Below are 23,427 nucleotides of genomic sequence, written 5' to 3'. Positions count from 1 at the left end.
GTTGTTCTTCAAAGAGAAGGAAAGCAATATAGGTCAGAAACTCAGACCTACCTGAAGGATAGGTATATATAGTATATTACCTTTACTTATCAGAGGATAAGTAAAGGTAATATAAAAACTTCAGAGCAAGGAAATTTATCAAGGATACTACATAATGAGAAAGGGACACATTCTCCAGGAAGATGTAATAGTCCTTAATGTGTATCCATCTAACAACAGACCATCAAAACACAAGAGGCAAAACTGGCAGAACTGCAAGAAGAAACTGATGTAGCCACTGTCTGAGACATCAACACCTCTCTATCAGAAATGGACAGACCCAGCAGGCAGTAAATCAGCAACAATATTCGTAGAATTTAAAAGCACCATCAACAATCAGAGAAAGATCTCCCTGATATGAGGAAGTGGAGAGGCAACATAGGGGGTTTGGAGGTAAGAAAAGAATAAATGAAACAAGATGGGATCGGGAGGGAGACAAACCATAAAAGATTTTTAATCTCACAAAAGAAACTGAGGGTTGCCGGGGGCTGGGGGTAGGGGGTAGGGAAAGAGTGGTGGGGTTATGGACACTGGGAAAGGGAGGTGCTATGGTGAGTTCTGTGAAGTGTGTAAACCTGGCGATTCACAGACCTGAACCCCCTGGGGCTAATAATCAATTAATTTAAAAAAAAAATAAAAAGTAAAAGCACCATCAATTAATATAACTGATATCTATATAACGGCTATATCCAGAACAGCAGATTACATATTCTTCTAAGTTCATATATGACAAACCACTATGGTGCAGGATGAGGCTGACGGGGGCAGGGTGTGCAAGTTTAGAAACAGAGAGTATGTGAGAAAGCACTCTCTACCCTCTGCTTAATTTTGCTGTGAACCTAAAAGTGCTCTAAAAACATTAAGTTTATTCATTAAGAAAAGGACAGATCAAGGTTTCTAATAAACATGAGCTTACTGTTTGCTAAGTATATTATTTTTTAACTAATAGGGTTTAAATTACAAAATAAAACAAACAGAAAGGACTGGAATAAATAAGATTCAATTTCATAAGGAATAAGCTATATAAAATCCTACATTTAATCTAATAAAAATCAACAATGTAAGTGAGGTGTTCTAGGCTCTTGACATGATAGAGGAATCCCTGGGGATTTTACTAAGCCAAATTAAAAGTAAGTGAACTGCTTGGTGTGGCTGCTAAGAAAAGTAATAGATTTTTCTCAACTGAAGTATCTGGTAATGGTTTTCAAAGTTTAGAAGACATAAAAATTATCCAGGGCACTTGCAAATAAATCTGACTTCATAAACCTGAGGGTGGAGGATTGCTAATCTGCATTTCTAGGGGTACCTTAAGTAAGTGACAAAGGTGATGATAACTGCTCACTGTGTATACCAGTGCTGGCTACCTTTTATCTATTAAATATGAAAGAAAAGGCATATTTTTAGTGCTCTGGGCATGACAAGCATCTTCCTTAAAATTCTGTTTGTGATTATTTGATCTTAATCCCTAATAGCCTAAAAGTGTGTGATCTTTTTAAAAAGGATTCCATTCAGGATGTGAAAACAATTAATGCCAAAACAAAAAAGTTTCAAAACATACTTCAGTAAGCTTTAGTAATCTAAAATATTTACTAATATGGACTATTAAAATCATTCTCTGACATACTAGACAAACGAGGAGCTTTTCAATGTATGGTCAGAGAACTATTTAGAAAAAAGTTGTTGAACTCAGAAATCTACAAAAAACCGTTTAGACATTTTTTTTAACCTACAATAACTGAGGTGAATTGATAGAGGTTTGAAACCACAAACTGCTAAATTCCTCACTTAATCTCCGTTAATCAGATAATAGTGATGAAAATAAAACACATCTTTCCTTGATAATCTTTAGAAAATAATGAAGTGACTATTCTAAAATTCTAAAATTCAAGTGACTCAATTCCAAAAACCTCTGAAGAACCTGTATCAGTCCCCTACTCATGAGAGAAACAGAAAATAGCAGGTGAAGGGGGCAAACAGAATTGAAAAGCCTGGTCCAGCACCATCCAAAGCATAGCAGAGTAAATTCTCCTGCTGACCTGGTTTGGTGTAAGACAAATCACTAGAAGAGTAATGGAGCACTAGCTTGACACCGATGACTGACATCTCCGAGTGATGCAGTGATGCAAACAGCCAGCACAGTGTCTCACTCTTTCCCACAGAGCTCACGGGTTTCTACACTTCACAAACATATACCCAGTGGAAGCACTTACCATGATAATCCCCTTGGCTTGGTGGATTGGTTAAAATAATCTTCATGCAACTGAAAGGCGTATAGTCTGTCCTCTTGCCTTCCTTTCCAAAGCTATGACGGATATTGTAAGAGTAGCCTTTATCAAACTGATCGGAGGAAAAAGAGACAAAGTAAGTCAATATTGTACAATATTGTGTCAGCAGTGCCAGCTAGAGTCAGAGTACAAAATGGTATCTTCTAGAATAAATTCCTCATCCATTGGCAGATGTACATATCATACACATCATTTGAGTCCTTCATGTATAAATACATTTTTTTCTAAAGTGCAAAACTTGTAGGAAACAAACTTCTCAGGTAAAGACAGAGAATGTTTATATATATGTTTAAAGGTGAGGATAATCCTTTCCTAAGAATAATCAATTCACCCATTTCTTGGTTTGATTCCAAAGACTGTACTGGGTATACAGCAGTTTAGTCTCTTCTCTACCCTTTATTCTACTACTCCCTGAATTAATCTATCCTACCTATTCTACTTCTGAAATGCCTCCTAACATAATTAATCCCTTCCTCTATTTTCTCTCTACAAAGCAAGAAGTAAGCAGGTATTTGATGAACTGCTGCAATTGTCTTCCACCTGAAATTCCTGACTCCATGTTTATAAAGCCAGCTAACAGTACAAAAAAGACTTTGAAATGGGTCGGACAGAAAGAAACCAGGAACTAACAACTATTGAAAAGCTCAGAATAGTGGGACTTAGCTGTCCAATATTTAAAGGAAAGTAAGAAAGAGAATGAGATTAAGATAGGAAAATACTGTGTTATTTTGGGGGGGTGAGATTTTTAAATTTGAGGGTATAACTCATATATAGTGAAATGCACGAATCTCAAGTCTATAGTTTCACTGATTTTGACAAGTCACTGTACCCATGTAACTTATACCCCCATTAAGAGATAGAACATTTCTATCAACCCAGAGTTCCCTGTGCCCCTGCTCAGTCAACATTCTTCCTCAGCTGTATACTTAGAAGAAATTACTGATGTTATTTTCATCACCAGAGTTTTACCTATTCTACAACTTTAAATGGAATCATACAGTATATAGTGTTTTGTACCTCACTTCCTTCATGACTTTTTAGGTTTTGGGGATTAATGCATGCAATTCATTACACCTATTGTCAGCAATCCCTTTGTTGAACTACAGACCCTAAGAGTTAAAACTAGAAATAGACAAGACCATTTAATTCATGTTCTAACTAAAATCCATTGTGCTTACTTCTTATAACACCTCCTTGAGGTGTTGATAAAGATGTTTCGCAATGTCTAGAACATCCCAACCACCTGACCAAAAAAAGCCCTGATAGCAACAGAATGCTTAAAAGACCACATCCCACACGTCCCCTTCCCTGCCCCTGATTAGGTGCCAAACATACATAGACCCCACACCCATGATCTCATGCTCTCTGCCTGCTTTCTTACCCTACCTACCTGAACCTCTATAAAACTCTATGCGTCCATCTCACCAAGATAGAGGTAGATTAATAAGACTTGAGCCTGCCACCACCCTGGCTGCTGGCACCTAAAATAAACTCTTACCCTTCTCTTTTCCAAACCTTTGTCTGTTGAGTTATTGCCTTTCTTGCAATGAGTTTATCCAAGTTTATTCAGCAACAATATTGGCAAACCCAGCCTAGAACTATGCTTTCCAGTTGCCCAGCCCCCTCAGTATTCCCCAGGATGGGGCAGTTGGCCATGGCAGCACACCAGGAGGCACCTGTTCACATCCTGAGTTTTAGGAGCTACGCTGGATTGATTGGTCACATTATCAGCAGTTTCTTCCTCTTACTGCTGGGGAGTGTTCCATTGTATGACTACTATACCAGATAGTTGATCCAGTACTCTATTGATGGGTACCTGGGCTTTTCCTGGTCTTGGCTATTACCAATAAAACTGCCATGAACATTCTTGTAGATGACTTTTATAGGCATATATTTTCATTTCTCTCATAAAAACAAATAGAATTATTGCCAACAGTTTTCCAGATTGGCCATACTATTTTATTCCCCACTAGCAATGCATGAGATTTCCACACTCTCCCAAAAGTTCAGTGTTGTCTGAAGTTTGTTCATTTTGGCCATTCTAAGGGTAGATAGTGATAGCTCACTTTGCATTTCCCTGATACTAATACTCATGAACATTTTTCACATACTTTTTTGGCTGGTGATAGGCCTTATTTTGTAAAGTGTCTGTTCAAATATTTCTCCCATTTAAAAAACTGGGATGTCTTCTTTGCAGGTATTCTTGATATGCTCTTGATACAGCTCTGCTGTCAGATACAGGTGCTACAAATATTTTCTCATAGTCTGTGGCTTGTCTCTGTATTTTCTTGATGTTATCTTCTGATAAGATGGCCAAATATTTTTATTTTCATGAACCCTAATTTTTCAACTATTTTTTAAAAAAGATTTTATCTATTTATTCATGAGAGACAGAGAGCGGCAGAGAGAGAGGCAGAGGCAGAGGGAGAAGCAGGCTCCCTGCTGAGCAAGGAGCCTGATTCCAGGACCCGATCTCAGAACCCTGGCATCAAGACCTAACCCAAAGGCAGCCACTTAACTGACTAAGCCACTCAGATGCCCATTTATCAACTTTTTGGATGGTGACACTCTCAGTGTCCTAGGATAGCTTGCAAAGGTATTCTCCTATGCTGTCCTTTAGAAGCCGTAACGTTTAAGTTTTAAAGTCAGGTCCTGATTCATCTCAAGGTAATTTTTTGTGTGTACTGTGAAGTAGGGGTCCAGGTTCTTTTCTAACCCCCATAGAAGAGGAAGGATCTTTTCCCCTCTATCTTCCTAGGCTTACAGGTCTACCTGGGCCCATGAATCAAACTGATAAAAGACATTCACCCCCCCCCCCCAAAAAAAAGAGAGAGAGAGAGAAAGAGAGGAAGAGAACAGTTTAACTAAATATGTACGTAGGTACACTCATGGCTGTCTTTCAAAGAAATAGAAGTTGAGGTAGCTAAACAATTGAGGTTTACAAACCGTTTTAGGCTAACCAAAGGAAAGGGGATTCTAGGTGGGAGAGGCAAGTTATGAGGTGAGGGGAGATGTATATGGTAAATAAAGACTATTGTTCTGCAGATGAGTCTCTAGGGCGATAAGAGTTGTCTAGAGTAACTCTCTTTCTGGTACAGAGACAACTTTACAAATGTAAATTTCCCTTAAAAGGGAAAATTTATACTTTATTTTTAGGTGGTAAGGAGGAGGTAAAGTGCTCCCCCTAAATCTGCTGGTTCTCAACTGCCCTTAGCTCAAAACAATCCTTAAGTCAAAGCGGCATATTTTGGGGTGGCATATTTCGGTGCCCTTCAATGCCATCTGTTGAAGATATTTTCTGTTCCTTACTAAACTGCTCTGAACAGAAACACATTTATAAATACAAAGAAAAAAACAAAGGATGCCAGAGGAAACGGGAGGAGAGGGCATAGGTGAAACAAGAGAAGGAGATGCAGAGATACAAGCTTCCAGTTAAAAAATAAGTCACAGGGATCAAAAGTACAGCACAGGGAATATAGTCAATAATACTGTAATAAACATTATATGGTGACAGACTATATTTATCATGGTGAGCATTTCATAATGTATAGAATCGTTGAATCACTATGCTGTATACAGGAAACTAATAACATTGTATGTCAACTCTACCTCCATTAAAAATAAAAACAAAAATAAAAATAAAAAATAAATTGCTTTGGTACCCTTGTCAAATGTGCCCATAAATGTGTGGGTCTATTTTTGGACATTATTATTCCATTGATCTATATAGGTTTATCTTTTCGTCGATGCCACATTGTCTTAATCAGGAAATCTTTAGGGTTCTTTTGTTGTTGTTGTTGTTCTTTTCAGTATTATTTTGGCTATTCTTTGTCCTTGCATTTCCATATAAATTTTAGAATCAGCTTATCAATTTCTATCTTAAAAAAGACCTGCTAGAGTTTTCAACAGTCAGTAGCTTATGGCTTCAGAACTACCTATCTGCTCACAAGCAAACTACAACCAGGAAAACATGCCATTACAACTAAAAGAGAACTTTCAAAATAAGTAAATGTCATTGGTGAAAACAAGAATGTTCGAAGTTTCAGTTAGGTATCTTTTATGAATACCTTCTGTTTGTTTCGACAGTCCTAAAAATTTAACTATCATCGATCTCTGTGAAAACTTTTAGGTATAAAGTGAATTTAATCAGATACAAGATTTCTGTATGTTCATCAGAAGACTCTGGGTCAGCTATTCTGTAGAAGGAACAGAAAACTTCTCTCTCTACCTGAAGAAAAGCTGAAATTAGTTTCTTTCACCACCCTCTTCTTTCCAACTTACTTACAGTCTGCATGTAAGTACATCTAAAATTTGGACCTTACTATAATTAAGCTTTCAAACCATTCATGTATTTATTACACAACCATCTTTTCTGGTTTTCAGACTAGCAAACCCTTGAAATACTGTACAGAAGACACACTGATCGGGAAATGTTTTTGTTACCGAATGATCTATCACAGCCACTAACTCAGGAAATGAATGGAGAAGCCCTGGGGCATGGCTGCAGCCAACTGCTCCATCCCAGGGACTCTCCAGGGGGCTGGACAAATCAAAAGCAGAGCTGCTCAGCTTGGTCTGCCAGCACTGTTGCAGAACAAACTCCAGATAAACTTGTCGCAGGAGAAGCCAATAACTCAAGAGATGAGGGTTTGGAAAAGAGAAAGGGAAAGATTTATTTCGGGTGCTGGCAGCTGGGGGAGGTGGCCAGCTCAAGCGTGACCAACCAACCTCTCTACTTGGTAAGATGGACACTTCAAGTTTTCTGAAGAGAGGTTCGGGGGGTTGGGGGGGTGGTACATGCAAGAGAGCAGGCAGAGAGAGATCACAGGTGGGGGTCAGTACTTGTTTAGCACAGGATCATGGGCAGGTAAGGGGATGACGGGGGTGTAGTCTTCTAGGTATTCCGGTGCTATCAGGGCTTTTCTGGTCTGGTACTTGGAATGTTTCAGTCACTGTCCATGCCTCGAGAAAGTGCAATAAGGAATAACTTTTGGGGTCTATAGTTGACAAGAAGGCTGGCTGACATTTTCTTAGAGAATACTTTCTATGTGTTCACATCTACAACTCAAGGGACTATCTCTATATATTCAAACTAAACCACAAAGAGGTAGAGAGAACCAGGAGAAGAACACACTTTCTTGGGCTCCATCCCACTCTGTCCAGTGATAGGAAATGCGAAAATCAACACTGGTCTTATGGTAGGTTAGCGGCAGTTTTCAACCTTCCAAATAGTCCTGACATCCCAGCCACGGCACAGGCAACACACCAATTTGCAGGTCTGCCAAAGACAGCAGTCAATTATTTTGAGGGGCACTATGTTACCAGTGGAACTCAAGAATAATCATAAAGTAGGCACATCTTTATCCTGCTCCTACCCTATCTCTTTCAGTCTCTCTCTCACAACTTTACCTTCTATACCAGTCCTACCCACAGTCTAGCGGCCTTAGTTTACTATACTTTTAGAAGTAGTAACAGCCAAATCTACTCAGAAACTATGAGTATATACCTTCAGAGTCCGTGATGTAAACATTCGATTGCCTAGAATAACAATATATGGTCTTCCTTGGAAGAAAATCTTTACCAACAAGAAAAGCCCAAGATGAAGTATTACTCCCATCAGCAAAGGAACAAAAACTGCCATTCATTATGGTCAAGCTCAGCTTGTACAATAAAGTGAAAATGGTCAAAAAGCAAGTATCCTTCAGAGATATAATTGTATTCGATATTAGTTTTTTTTTTTGTTTTAAAAATTTTATTTATTTGAGAGAGAGAGAGAGTGAAAGAGCACAAGCAGGGGGAAGGTCAGAGGGAAGGACAGAAGCAGGCTCCCTGCTGAGCAGGGAGCCCAACGTGGGGTTTAATCCCGGACCCAGAGATCATGACCTGAGCCAAAGGCAGACACTCAACTGATTGAGCCACCTAAGTGCCCCAATATATTTATATTTGAAAAGGAAGTTCTTCTTGACCTAAATGAGGCAAAATAGCCATATACATGAGGGCACAGAATAGTGTATGGATATGGTATTTCTTAGCAGGACATTTTCAGTCCTTCTTTAAAACACTTGATTCTAACCCACAAGTATCTGGAGCTCTAATTAATTTATGTATAATGTACTATTTGTTTCATGGGTACAGTTCCATGATTCATCAGTCTTACACAACTCATAGTAGCACTCACCACAACACATACCCTCCACAAGGTCCATCACCCAGCTACCCCATCCCTCCCATCCCCCTCCACTCCAGCAACCCTCAATTTGTTTCCCCAAGATTGAGAGTCTCTTATGGTTCATCTCCCTCTCTGGTTTCATCTTGTTTTATTTTTCCCTCCCTTCCCCTATAATCCTCTGTCTTCTTTCTCAAATTCCTCATATCACTGAAATCATAAGATAATTGTCTTTCTCTGATTGGCTTATTTCACTAAGCATAATACCCTCTATGGAACTCTAATTTATGTATGTAGAAGACACTGGGGGAGGGGGAGCACTGGTTGGTGTCTGCTAAAACTACAAAGGACCTCAATTCAATGCCCAGATTTCAGCATACCACGGATCAGTAGTTTGGCCCCAGTGAGTTGAGTTACCATAAACAAGAACTCACAGCTTAGCAGCAGGGTCCTCCTACATGTAAGTGGACCAGCAACTAGGAAAGAGTATGAGAGCTTCCCATGTCCTTTGCTCAGCACACTCTTGTTCACTCTCTTCTATAGCTTCTGAGCTGTTGATAACCTCTTCTTGTGTCACTTCCCTCAAGTTTTACTTACAATGTTAATAACCATAATGCATGTTATAGAAATTTAATATCTAGTGCGCCCTCCCCAACTTTTAAATGCCTACTTACTCAATTACTATCTGTAATACTCATTACTATCCTTGATGAGTATCAATTACAATACTCAATTACTATCTGTAAAACTAATTTTGTGATCAGCCACCTACAGATTCCAAATACTTTTCTTTAACTACCTCTCAAGGTCATTGAAACATCATACATATTCTAACTAAAACACTCAAAGGAAACTAGGAGGCCCTGAAGGATATGGGAAGAAGAAAAGGCTAATAGTTAATGATATGGAGAACAAAGGCAAAAGAAATATAGGGAAAAAAAATTAAACTTCCTTACAACTTACATTGACAAGTACTTGGGACAGGCAGAGGGACCTTCCTCAAAGAGCTCAACTGCTTCCATGTTAATACATTGCTAGAAGTAAAAGACAACCTTAGCTTGACATTAGCCCTACGTCCGGGATCCTATAAAAATCCCTTCGGAAACTTTCTTTATTTCTAGTCCCCCAAGATAGGTGTTAGCAATCACCCTCCAAGATGATTAGGCCCAGATACACATCTGCAAGTTCTCATGACTAAGGCTTTAATGTAGTCAATGACCTTTCCCTGGCAATAGCTAGCTCTTCAAGGTCCTAGAAAACTGGCTTCCAAATTCCTTAGAGACTTACTCTATACCTAACCACCTCCCAACTTCTAAGTATATAATCAGTCACTCCTCGCAACCCTGGTGCAGCTCTTTCTGCCCACAGGTTCCGTCCTGTATTTTAATAAAACAATCCTTTTTGCACCAAAGACATCTCCAGAATTCTTTCTTGACTGTTCACTTGGCTTCCGAACCCCAACATTTTATATCAGTCAAAACAGGGCTTTAAGTTAAATATCTGAGTTAAAATCCTGTCTTACCCCATGCTAGCTGTGTGACCTTGGGCAGGTTACTTAACCAATCTATAAAGTTCCCTTATATATAAAAATGAAGGAGTAATACTTAACAGATAGGGTTGGTGTGGGGATTAACTAGCTGATTTTCATAAAGCACTTGGTAGAGTATCCAGCACAGAGTAAGTCTTCAATACTTTGGTGTTATCATTACCAAAGTAGTCAGTTTTATTATTAACTAGAAAAAGCTATCTTAGGAGCAGTGGCTCAGTCAGTTGAGTGTCCAACTCTTGATTTTGGCTCAGGTCATGATTTCAAGGTAATGAACGCAAGCCCCATGTCAAGCTCCCCTTGGCTTGGCAGGGGGTCTGCTTGAGATTCTCTCCCTCTCCCTTTGCCCTTTTTCCAGTCTTGCACAGGACTGAGCGTGTGCTCTCTGTCCTCCCCCACATAAAAATAAATAATTAACTCTCCCTTTGCCCTTCCCCCAGTCTTGGGCATAGGACTGAGCATGCGCGCTCTGTCCTCCCCCAACACAAAAATAAATAAGTAAATATTTTTAAAAAATAAAAGGAAGAAAAAGCTACCTAAGTGGGTCAGATTGTGTTATTTAATACTGCTTCAATTACCTACATGTTTTGCCTCCAGCTCCTCATCAGAAAACCTCGGAATCCAGTTACTCCCTCTAACTCTTTACAGGACCTTAGGGAAAAAAAATCAGTTAAGTAATTTCAAGTCTGTACCACAGCTGGAAGGCACTGCTGCTATTACTATAATTCAGTAAATTACCTCCTATGGTGTACTAAATATTCTTCTTCTGCTCTGTAAGAGTTAATTCATTTCTCATTGGTGAGAACTTTTCATAAGCTTATGAGGCAGCAAGGTGTTATAGAGATAACCCAGATTTTGGTTCTAACTTTGCCACCTACTAGCTGAATAATGTTACGCAATTATAAATTACTTCAGTCTGTTTTTTTCATTTTTAATATTGTAATAATGGGACCTGTACTTCACTCTATGCAAAAGCAATTTGTAAACTGTAAAATGCTAAGTATATACTACGATTATGCGCTACAATTATTTGTATGAAATTTGTATAAACTTGTTTTATCATATTTGAAAAGTGAAATGTTAAAAATAGATTCCATTTTATATTCAAGTGCATCTCTGAAAACTTCTGCGACTTCACTTGATAAAGTTTGAACACACATATATATTTTGAAGGATGCCAGAAGATTCTACCCCAAAATACGCCTCCTTGCTGAATGAATTATTTTCAAAAGGTCACTGAGAACCAGCAGATGCCAGAAAAGCTCTAAAAAGCACCCACTAAGTTTTCCTTTCATAAAGGAAATTTCCCTGTGTAAACCTACCTCCCTCTCCCTACCAGGAAGAAAACAACTCTTATCATTGGAGAAGATGTAGACTTAAAACTGCATAACAAAGCTTATTAAATAACCCTTGTTTGGGTGCCTGGGTGGCTCAATGGGTTAAGCAGCTGCCTTCGGCTCAGGTCATGATCTCAGGGTCCTGGGATCGAGTCCCACCTCAGGCTCTCTGCTCAGCAGGGAGCCGGCTTCCTTCCTCTCTCTCTGCCTGCCTCTCTGCCTACTTGTGATCTCTCTCTGTCAAATAAATAAAAAAAAAAATCTTAAAAAAAAAAATTTAAATAACCCTGTTTGCCATACTTTTCCCAATCAACTTCTTAGAACTTGCTCCCTTCACATGCCAGGAAGCCCCAAACCCCTTTCTTTTGTTTAACCTAAACTGCCCCTTTGAGTTACTCATATCTGGATGTTTCCATGTGTACCAGCCGTATGTATGTTAATAAACTTCTGTTTTACTCTTGTAAATCTGTCTTATGCCAGTCTAATTTACAAGCCCCAGCTGGAGAACTTAAGTAAAAAGATTTGTTCTCTCCTCTACAGTTTCACTGCAAAAAGTGGGACATGTTTTCCATCTTCACACCGTAATCCCCTTCTCTGAATTCATGGAGAACATTTTTAGTTCTAGACCCCAAGGTATGCTGATTTTCCTTCCCTCAAATTTCCCCTGAGGCAGGATCAAGCTAAAATCTTAAAATTTTGATTCAACTACTTCATAAGAATTTTTTTAAAAAAATAGTAGAATGCCAAAATCCACAGAAAAAGTATTGAACGAAAAGATCCTATCTTATCTGACAAGGTAACTGATTAAGCAGATCACTTTCAGTAAAGCAAGTATACATAAAAAAAATCACCTGTGTATCAAAAAACCTGCCAGAATCATCAGAGGAAAATGGAAAGTTTTCTCTTCCAGAATGTGGGGTGTGGACTAGTGGGTTTGTTTGTCTTTTTAATATTCAAGAGCTATACCCAAACAAATCAGAAAACAAGGTTTGAGGGTCATCTGTGACCTGTGACTGTGTGATCTACATCATTCTAATTGTACCTATTAGTCAGGTATTTTGGAAAGAACATCATTTCTAAATTCCTAATGGGCCATTTAGTATAAATGCACTACTGCGATTAGTAATAAAATGTACTTAGTGAAATCCCAAATAATAATATTTTAGATTTCTATAGATCTTCATCAGTGACAAAATGATACTTTTTAGACCTTTTATGACCTATAAAGTATAGAAGTTAGGTAGTTTTCTCTCTTTTATAAATGAGTCAACTAAGGTTTTAAGAGGTTAAGTGAATAGTTATTTCAATTACTTCATAGAAAAGCTGGCATTAAAATCCTAGTCTTCTACTTTCTAGAAAATATTACAAACTTATGAATGGGGCAAATGAATAAGTAAATACAGGCAAGTGTCCGTTATCTACGGTGAACATTCCTGTAGGCTGCTTCTCTGCTCTCAGCTGTTTCAGGGCCAGCAGAAAGTCACCCTGAACCAGAGTTAAACAAAATGCTTCAGTAAAAAACAGAGAAAAAGTACCTACTCCCCAAAGAAATAATAACTCTAACAAGCTACTTGCATGATTTACCTGGTTTCTAATCGACCATGATTTTAGAATCATAAAAAATGGCAAATATGACGTAAAATCTTACTGCAGTGAAGAAACACTAGTGTTTCCCACAGACTTTCAAACTACCAGGCACACTTGATACTCCTCCTTCTACAATCTAGTTGGGGACATGACAATGAACTGGACTACAAAGAGCAGAGAAAACCAAGTATGAAAATGAACATAAATGCATGCAGAACACACTGCGGCTGATTTAACTGGCAACTTATTTAACTGGTCTGGATTTGGCAAATTTAGCTTCCTTATCAGAATCAAAATTTAAGAGCTGGAACAGGCTTTAGACATCATCTAGTGCAGCCATTATTAAATCCAGAAAAGAAAGGAACGAGAATCTAAGTTGCAGGGGAGTTAGGCAAAGAACCTTAGTCTCTGCACTGCCTATTTCAGGCACTTCTCATTCACTTCTGTAAACCTCCTGCCTGGCACAAAGCCCAGCAAATTGCAGTTGCTCACTAAATGTTTACTAGTCTTAACTGTTGAAAGAGTCCTTTTTGTACTGTATGTTCATTGGGTCCTGCCGCACCCACAGGTGGACTGAAGACTCGTATTCATTACAATGTTAACTTTGAGCAACAACAGAGATTTAGCAAATTCCTATCACTACATACTGTTAACTGTTTAACATGTTATTTCAATAGAGGCCTCAACAATTCCACCTGGAGGACATGGTCTGGGGCAGCTGCCTGGTAAATTAAAACGTAATCTTACATTTTAACTGTCTATCTGTTCAGCCAAGTGTTCTGATCTTAAGGAAAAGGACAGATTAATGATGGAATTTTCAGCATCTCCCCCAGAGAGCTTGTTTTAGAAAAGTCTACTTTATTCACTGACACGAATGCCATAACGCTGAATGAAAATGTATTAAGATTCCAAATTTTCTAAAATTTGAAGGCAGAAACCATAGACAATCCTTCATTCACTAAAGTGAAAGCATTTACTGAATCACATTCTTACAGCCTAAGAAACTAAATATAGTAACTCTTAAGAGGTGATCAATTTAGTCTCTATCTCACTGGTAAGGGAAGAGCCAACATAAAACAAATTATCACCAGAAAACCACAGGAGCAGGCTGACTGATGTAGAATGCTCTAGTCCAAGATGAGTTGGCTCAGCTTGAATAAATTGGTCTTTTCACTCGCTGAAAACAAGAGAAGCAAACTGAAAACATCATCTGAGCTTCAATCAAAGACTCCATGAAAGTTAGCTGATGAGAACTTCTAATCTCCGAGGGAAAGGCTCCCTCTTCTTCACAGATACAGGAATTGATTTTTACAAACATTTTGAAGTAAAAATTAAATGTAAATTTAACTTCTGCCAGATTAGTTTCATCCTATTCACTAATTTTCTCAGACGTTTTGTCGATTTTTTAAAGTTTGCTTTTCTAGATTTCCTTATCTGGCAACGTTAATCCAAAGCAAGTATTTTCTAGATGTATTTCTACTATGACAGAATTTTAAAGATCTAGCATGATTAGTAAAAAGATATTTTAAGATACTGTTTATAGTCTACTATATATATTACATGTACAGTTCCATGATTTTGAAAAGCTACCAAGATAATCACTAAAATATAGTTACCAAAGCCTACAAATCTTTAGAAAGATATATATATTTTTATATAGACTTTTAAAGATTGATATATATTGATATATTTCAATACATTTCTGGATAAAGATTCAGAATTATCACATATTCTTGGTGGTATATGCCTTTTATCTACATGTATTTGTCCTGCTTAATCTTTTTCTCCTCATAGTACATTTTGTTTAATAATGTTACTCAATTTTTTGATTCTGCTTTCTGGTATTCCCCTCCCCCACCTTCATCATCAATCTTTCAGTGTCAGAATGTTTGAAATAAATAGCAAATGGGTAATTGGTTACCCATGACCACCCTCTAGTGGTTACTCATAGCATATTAAACTACACATTTTTTTAATCAATGTCAAAAATGAATCTGACTCTGCAAAACAGACAAGAACTTCAGCATAATTACAAAGTTACTTCCATCATAATTACAAAATCAGCTCCAAAATAACTCTAAAAATGAACTGCTAAAAGGATTAAATGATCTTCTCAAATTCACAACAATACAGTGATATATATCACTTATTAGATTATAGTCATCTTATAGTCATCTAAGTTTGGCTACAAAACAGATGACCAAACGAAAAAAATTACATTAGATTTAAAAAGCTAGCAATAGGGGCGCCTGGGTGGCTCAGTGGGTTAAGCCGCTGCCTTCGGCTCAGGTCATGATCTCAGGGTCCTGGGATCGAGTCCCGCATCTGGCTCTCTGCTCAGCAGGCAGCCTGCTTCCCTCTCTCTCTCTCTCTGCCTGCCTCTCCATCTACTTGTGATTTCTCTCTGTCAAATAAATAAATAAAATCTTAAAAAAAAAAAAAAAGCTAGCAATAGGGACCCCTGGATGGCTCAGTGGGTTAAGCCTCTGCCTTCGGCTCAGGTCATGATCTCAGGGTCCTGGGATTGAGCCCTGCATCCGGATCCCTGATCCCCTCTCTCTCTGCCTGCCTCTCTGCCTACAAAATCTTTAAAAAAAAAAAAAAAAGCTAGCAATAACTGAGAGAAAAATATATCATGCAGTGAAATGACAAATGTCATGAGATAAAGTTTTAATGTACAGTGACAAGTTAGATTATTCCTCTACAATTTCAGGGACAAAGAGAAGATATCTTGCCTCCTATTGTAGGCAAGTGTTTTGTCTCTTTTTAGAGATTAGGAACGAACAGTTTCCACTAAATTCTCTAAGGCTGCATCTGAAGGAGATCAAAGGGAAATACACAAAATATATCAAGAATTAGAAAAATGCACGTTGGGTGATGGGTGGCAAATTTATTTCTTAAGGGATTTATAAGGCCTCATGGAGAGCTGATTGATTCTAAGACTAGGGCAGGGAAATGAAGACATGAGCCTGTAGCATTTTGTGTACTGGATAAGAGGTGCTTAAAAAGAGGATGGGGCATGTCCAAAAGGCACTGGAACTAACCTGAAAGAGCTTTCAATGTCCAAAGCTGGAACAATTTGAGCAAGAAAATAAACAATAAAAGCATGGAATTATAACCCATAGAATGAAATGTGTAATTGACAAGATATTCATGAGTACATACTGATATAAATAATGAAAAAATAAATAAATGGGGGGAAAGGGACAGTTTTCCTAATAGAAAAATTACAATTAATAGATGTAGAAGGATAGGGAAAGAGAAATCTTACCATTTGAACACCATACTAATAATAGTTGCAGGCAAGATCCACTGAGGGATGCTAAAATTAATAGGGAAACAGAATATTTACATAGCCTAAAAGTATCTCTATCCCATGCGCCAGATACCTCTTATGGTATCATTTTAGGAGATACAACAATTAAACACAATCTGCAATCCTGGATTGACTCTTGGAACAGCAAAAAGACAGGAGTGAGAAAATGGGTGAAATCTGAATAAAGACTCTAGTTACTACTGTACCAGTGTTAACTTATTAATTTTGATAACTGTGTAAGAGTTTGTTAAGACGTGAATATTAGGGGAAGCGAGCTGAAGTGCATATGAAACTCTGGGTACAATTCTTGCAATTTTCTGTAAGTCTAGAATTTTTTCAAAATAAAATGTTTATATACCAGGCAATGGACTAGGCATAACACAGATTATCTCATTTGACTGTCCTAATGACCCTGCAAAATTAGTATCGTTATCCCTATTTTACAGCCTGGAAAATTGAGACTTGAAACGATTTACACTGAAATGTCCAAATGCACACAGTGAAAGCTGAGAGCCTGCAACCTTTTTATGACTTGCTCAAAGTCCATGTTCTCTCCACCACGTTATGATAAACACATGCAAAAATAGCAAAAGTTATTTTCAGAACCTCGTGGTAATTTTCAATTTGCTTAAAACATGAGGTATTCAGCAAACAAAGGCTTCCTATCATAATAATAAAAGGCAAATTATTATCTATTTAAGTAAAGCCATTTCATTTACTCTAACATCTAGCAAAGTGTGCCATATTCTACAAATAAAAACACACTGTTATGCTTCCCAGTATGAAGTGTAAGAATGGTTGATTTGTTACAAGGGTCATTCAATGTCAACAGAAATGTCAACATTTCTCATATAATTCAAAGATTTCTAGGACAGGGCTCTCCCCTGGCTCAGTCAGTACAGCATGTGACTCTCGATGTCAGGGTTGTAGGTTCAAACCCCATGTTAGGTGTAGAGTTTATTTAAAAATAAAATCTTAAAAAAAAAAAATTTCTGAAGTTATCTGGAAAAGAAAACTTAAGTGAATTTATCCTAGTGGGTTTTTTTCCCTTGTAACATTATACCACTTACCTACACATAACCACCATATAAATATTATTTAATACAAAGGAGCAGCATATCAAACTCCAGGGAACTATCTGAGAAATAATAAAATATTCATGACAGAGGAGAAATATTTTCCCCTCTCCCCTTATATTGATATGTTATTCACAGGCACCACAGTAAGGATAGGTTACTTCACCTTGTGAATTATGATAAAGAATCAGAATTAAAGTCTCAAAGCAAAACGGCTGCTTTCTTACAACTAAACTGAATTATTGATGGACTGTGTTCTTAGCAATGCAGGAAGATGGCTCTACCAAGGGAAGGCTATGTAAACTTATTGTATAGCTTCAGGTTATCTATCTGCTTCTCAATTTTGATGTGATATCTCATTAAGAAATGAAATTTATTTTGCCATGCTAGTCTTTCAAATAAACTATATTCAGGGATATGCTAACAAAAAAGGATGAAAGACAAACAATGCTTCCCCCCCCCCAATTTCATCAACTTGAAAAAAATTTAAAGCTTTTATTTTTAAATACTCAAAGAAGCTTTAAATAGTCTAACAAATGTCTTACATATTCATTCATGAGGATTTAACTTAAAAATTAATATATCAATGCTATATTATAATGAACACGGACAAAAGAACAGTTGGCCCCCCTGCTAAGGTTCCATCTGCCTGTTGAGCAAAGATCGAATGGCATAGTATGATACATTCCAAAACAAAGTTTTTTTGGTTTTTGTTCAAAACAAAATTTTCTAGTATCTTAATCAAGAATAACAAAAACAAAAGCCACACAAATTACATTAAACTATGAATATGAAAATTATTATTATCTATATTTGTATAACAACTCTCATCCCTCAAGGGTGAATTTTCAAAACACTTGGTAATTATTATCTCACTTATTTTCACATCACTTAAGTATGTAAAAAGTTAACATATTTCCTGATGGATATTTCCTCCACAGCAAATCTTAAACTCCAGTCTAGCTCCATAGACTCCCTATCTAGAGCACATACACTGAGTCATGACACGTCTCAGCTATTTACCACATGTAGTGAAGGATACAGAATAGCTTGTCGCAATGTATTACAAAGAGCAAATATGTCATAGTTGTGTTAAGCAGTCTACCAGGCTCCATTTTCATGTCTGAGTACATTTTAAAATTCAACAGATAAAAATCACCATTTGGTGCCAAAAACTTACTGCCTTATTTATTGGCTCTATTATCTTGATAGACACAGAAAAAGAGAGATCTTGGGCTAAGTCATATATTCACGATCCTATCAGCTGTGATTTCTATCTACAAAGCAAGTAAGATCTAGGTGCACTGTTTATATTCACCAGTAACTTGGTTTTGAACACATCCAAGTGGAGATGCAGAGTATGCAGTGGATATACTAGATTAAGAGAGGTCTGGCTGGAGAACCCATGAGAATGCAAACCCCATGAGGACAGGGATTATGTCTACTTTGTTAACTTCTATGCCTTTAGCTCCTACAACAAAGCCTGACACATGCCAGTGGCTCTGAAAATATTAAATGGGGACTATATGCAGTTACCATGACATTACATATTTCTGATCTACATAAATGGTAATTTCATATGGTTCCACCTAATACTCACAGAATGAATAAGACACTATAATTTTTCACTTCACAGTCTCTCCTCTAGTCGTGAGCTGGAAAATTTACTGTCTTTATAAAAAGATTATAGTAAATGCAGGATCCAAGGTTGGTCCTAGCTCCCTTGAGTAATCTAGGGTCTCAGGCTCCCGCTCCTTGCCTAGTGCATTACAGGTACTGAATAAACATTTACTGGTGGTGGTGCTTATGCCAACAATTACCTTTCTCTAATATTTCCTGTAAGCAATTATTGGAAAATTAAAGGTAGCCACTTGTAAATTATATAAGCACTTGATTGAATACATTTGCAATATCCTTTTCAGTACTGCCATCACCATTTTACAGCTAAATAACTGAGGAACAAAACAGGAGGATTATTTCTCTAATGCCATAGCAGAAGGGTGAAAAATAAACTTGGTCCCCAAGTTCACTTTTCTGCTCAAGTGATTACAACCTGTCTCTATCAGCAACTATACAGAAATATACATGCATATGTGTAGGTATATTCCCACAGTATTTAATCACATTAAGGGACCCCCCCAATTTAACTTTTTTCTATGTTATGTCACATTTTAAAAGTTTTGAAGAAAAATCCAACTGCTTAAAATTTATCTGGAAAGTTAACTAGATAAATTACCATGTGAAACACCTCTGTTCCTGAAACTCACACACACACACCCAATATTTTATTTGTTTGTTTGTTTATTTGAGAGAGAGAGAGACAGCCCAAGCAGGGGGAGCAGCAGAGGGAGAAGGAAGAAGCAGGACCCCCGCTGAGCAGCAAACTTGATGTGGGGCTAGATCCCAGCACTCTGGGATCATCACCGAGCCAAAAGTAGACACTTAACCCACTGAGCCACCAGGTGTCCTATCTTTATTTTTTTTTATTTTTAAGATTTTATTTATTTATTTGAGAGAGAGAGGGAGAGAGAACAAGGGAGGGGAAGGGCAGAGGGAGACGCAGACGCTGAACAGGGAGCTCGATGCAGGGCTGGATCCAATGATACTGAGATCATGACCTGAACCAAAGGCAGACATTTAACTGACTGAGCCACCCAGGCACCTCCCAAAATTATCTTTAAAAGGCATATGAACAATGCTTCAAAACTTACCATACTGCTATAAAAAATTTTCTTGAGTAGCTCTTTTTCAGTTTATCATGCCATAAATTATGCATTTACTAGAAATTATCATTGTCCATTCTGTTTTGCAGAGAAAAGTTGTTTCTGAAATAAGTCTTAGTATATGTTAATTCAAACTTAATGACTTAAGTGACAAGGTAAGAATAAAAAATAAAACTGGAATAGCTGTGAAAATCCAAGCATGGTGCTCTGATATGACAAATTCTAGGATCACAAGTCTACTAGCCACTTAATATGTAGATTAATTTTCTTTAAAATTCAAAAGGTGCCTCTGGAGTCCTATATAGCATACAAATGAGCAGAACAGTAATGAGAAACATAACACACGTAAAATTACAGGAATAATAATATTTTGATACGCAGCCTTAAAGAGTAATTTGCTGAATACTAATATTCCCCAAATCAAGTTGATATACCTAATTTGTTTTTAAAGAAAGAAAAGCACAATATCACTTTTAAAACTGAAATAGCAGCAGATAAATGAGAACCCTTTCACCAAAGAAGTGCATTAGATGATTTATATAAATGCTAAAGAATGTGCTTTACTTTAAAATATTAAACAGTTCAAATTTCACAAAACGTGCTGCTCTGACTTGTGTTAAGCAATGAATGAAAGTCCCCCAACCCATAGTTGAGATTTCTCTTCCTTCGCTGTATTCAATCCAATCCAAACAGTGAACTGTCATAGCAGGGACTTCTATTTCCTTAAACCTCTCTGCCTTACACCCACTATCCCTGATAGTGAGGATCTTCAAAAACTATTAATTAAATTCTATAGGTATGCACATAAAACTGCATATAAATGTATAATGAACTGTTAAGTCTCAATTCCTTAAAGGTTCAAAGGATTATTATCTACTCTCCCCTTCTGTTACGAAAACATCATGTCCCATAAACCTGCAAAATTAAGCTACCCCACCAACAGGCACAAGCTGTTTAGCTCCTAAATTGAGGTGACACAATATGCAAAAGGAAAGTCACCTTAATTCCACGAAGGGAAAAAAATGCACTAAAACCCATCACTCTCAGCTGAGCCTTCATTCAATATTGAAACAAGTAATCTCAAATTCCATGGTTTTGGCTGCTGCTCAACACTATTCCATTCAACTGGGGATTGAACAAAGCAAAATAAAAAGGAGCTTTAATCTGCCTTTTCTTCTCTTCTTGCTATATTACACTGACAGCATCTTGTTCATTAATTAAACTTTTTCTCCTTAAAGAAATAGACTTTAGAGTACTATACTGGACACTGGAGAAAGAAGGCAAAAAATAAAAGGCATGGTTTAAAGAAAATCTAGGTTTTAAAGACTCTAGTTAGAGATGCAGAATAATCACAAATGATAAGGTCAATATAAAGAACGATTTCAACAAATACAAAGCAAGACGTTAAGAATTTAACACATACAGGAGTGACTGAGAGGCAGGACAGGGGTGGCTGCAGTTCCCTTTTACAGATTACACATAAATTAAGATGGCTCCATTCTGGAACTCAGAGAGTTCATTCATATGCACTGCCCATTTCTGCTCATCTCCTAAGGAGATGGGGTTATAAGTTTAAAGTCTTTAAAACTGTGAACCCAGCTAATAATGACGAATTTGCTGGACTCTCCAAAAACAGTATTTGGTTTTGTGAGCCTGATTTTTCATTGTGTTTCTTCCCTGAGAATGCATTCATTGCTACTATTCTGTAGCTACTGCTCTTTGTTCTGTTTAGTAACAGTCAGGGTAGAGAGGCCACAGAGGAAAAATAACCCATAATTTTTATTCATGGCCTTATTTATATATAGGAACTTTTTTGCTTTAATAATAATTTAAAGAAGACATGTCATTTCTGGTTTTGCCACCTTAAAAATCAGAGTAATAACATAATAACTAAATTTATGCAAAATCTTTTCACAGAAATGACAACTTTTCTAAAGAGGAATAACTGAAAGGTAAAAAAGTGAGAAAATGCTTTTCATGTATTTTTGATTGGGTTTTTAATACCTTAATACAAGACAACTAGAGGGACAGAGGCACTCTTTATTATTTTATCATTATGTAAATCAAAGATTTTCTTTTCCAATAAAATTCTATGTGTAAACTGCCACTGTGAATATCTTGGGGGCAAAGAAGTTATAGGAATGATGCCAGTTTGATGGTAACTTCAATTAAAAAAAATGCTCCTCAGCTTTATATCCTGAAGATAAGAAACTTAAACACTTTCCTGAAATCTCTTGCTAAAAACTGACAACTGATATGCACTCTCTCTCTCACCGCTCATGAAACAGTGATGCCAAAATGCAAACAATATCTTGAATTTATATCCCAAAACTTGTGGTTTACTTTCTGGCAAAGAAAAGTTATTTTCTAACCTCAGTAAAAGTTACCTTTCATTGAGTACTTACTCTGTTCTAGGTACTACTTTACATACGTTACTATAGCTTTATATTTTTTATTTTGCTTAAGTCCTAATGACACTATGAAGATGGATTCGGTGCCATTTTACAGTTAAGGGAATGGAGGCTCAGAGAAATAAAGTCACTTCCTCAATGAAGGCTGTACATCTAGTCATGGTAGAACTGAGATCTAAATTCAAGTCTGGATAATTCTCAAGTACCTCCTATGAAAATGGGGGTTATTAATCAAATTAATGTGTTATAAATCTGAAATATAAAATTTGACCAGTACAGAGCAAAGTTTTTAAAGTATGGCTATTCCTATTTATCTACACTGAATAGGAGTCACCAAAGCTACTTATTTTTTTCTACAATATATGATCTGATTTGAAATATACACTGCATTTAAGACAAATAACTATACCAAAAGTTATGTTTAGTTACAGAAGATCTACTTTATGTAAGTAAAAAGTTGAATCACTTTTGCTAACAAAAACACCCATAACATTTTTTACAACAGTCTTCAAAAACTATCATGAAATTGGACATTCTGGGAATTAAGTGGCTACTGTGAATTATAGAATATAAACCTACAATCATAGTAATACACCCTAGCTCCTAATTATCACATAAGACAAGATCTTCAAACAAAATTTTTAATGCTTTCCTTTTTTCAAACAAAAATCTCTATGCTTTAATCCCAATCCTGCAATTAATTCAATTACAGAAAATACGCTGAGTGCATGGTTTATTTTTCCCCTAAATGATAACTGCAGTTTTTATAGGCAGAAGGCTGGCAAGAAGCTTTACAGTTCATTGAGGACACGCTGAAAAGCCACTTAAATCTTTTCGCTGGAATTCCTAGAAAGGAATCAACTCTTTCATTGTTAAGTACTTGTGTACTTAACAATTATTAGAAAAATTATCTTAATGTTAGAATAACAATGCTATTTACA

General features: G+C 36.9%; 1 protein-coding gene across 2 annotated transcripts in view; it reads right to left on the bottom strand.

The window, feature by feature from the left end:
* The window catches only part of PRIM2 (DNA primase subunit 2), a 381,685-nt gene that overhangs the window by 54,241 nt on the left and 304,017 nt on the right, over positions 1-23,427 (bottom strand). For both annotated transcript variants that reach the window (XM_044253579.1, XM_044253588.1), the window contains exon 11: positions 2,250-2,376. In XM_044253579.1, the coding sequence (XP_044109514.1) occupies positions 2,250-2,376 (127 nt within the window). The remainder of the gene's footprint in view (positions 1-2,249; positions 2,377-23,427) is intronic.

The sequence above is a fragment of the Neovison vison genome, chromosome 1 (genome assembly GCF_020171115.1).
Source record: "Neovison vison isolate M4711 chromosome 1, ASM_NN_V1, whole genome shotgun sequence".
In the NCBI taxonomy this organism is placed as follows: domain Eukaryota; kingdom Metazoa; phylum Chordata; class Mammalia; order Carnivora; family Mustelidae; genus Neogale; species Neogale vison.
Note: the sequence above shows the minus strand (reverse complement) of the source record. Positions and strands in the feature narration are given on the sequence as shown.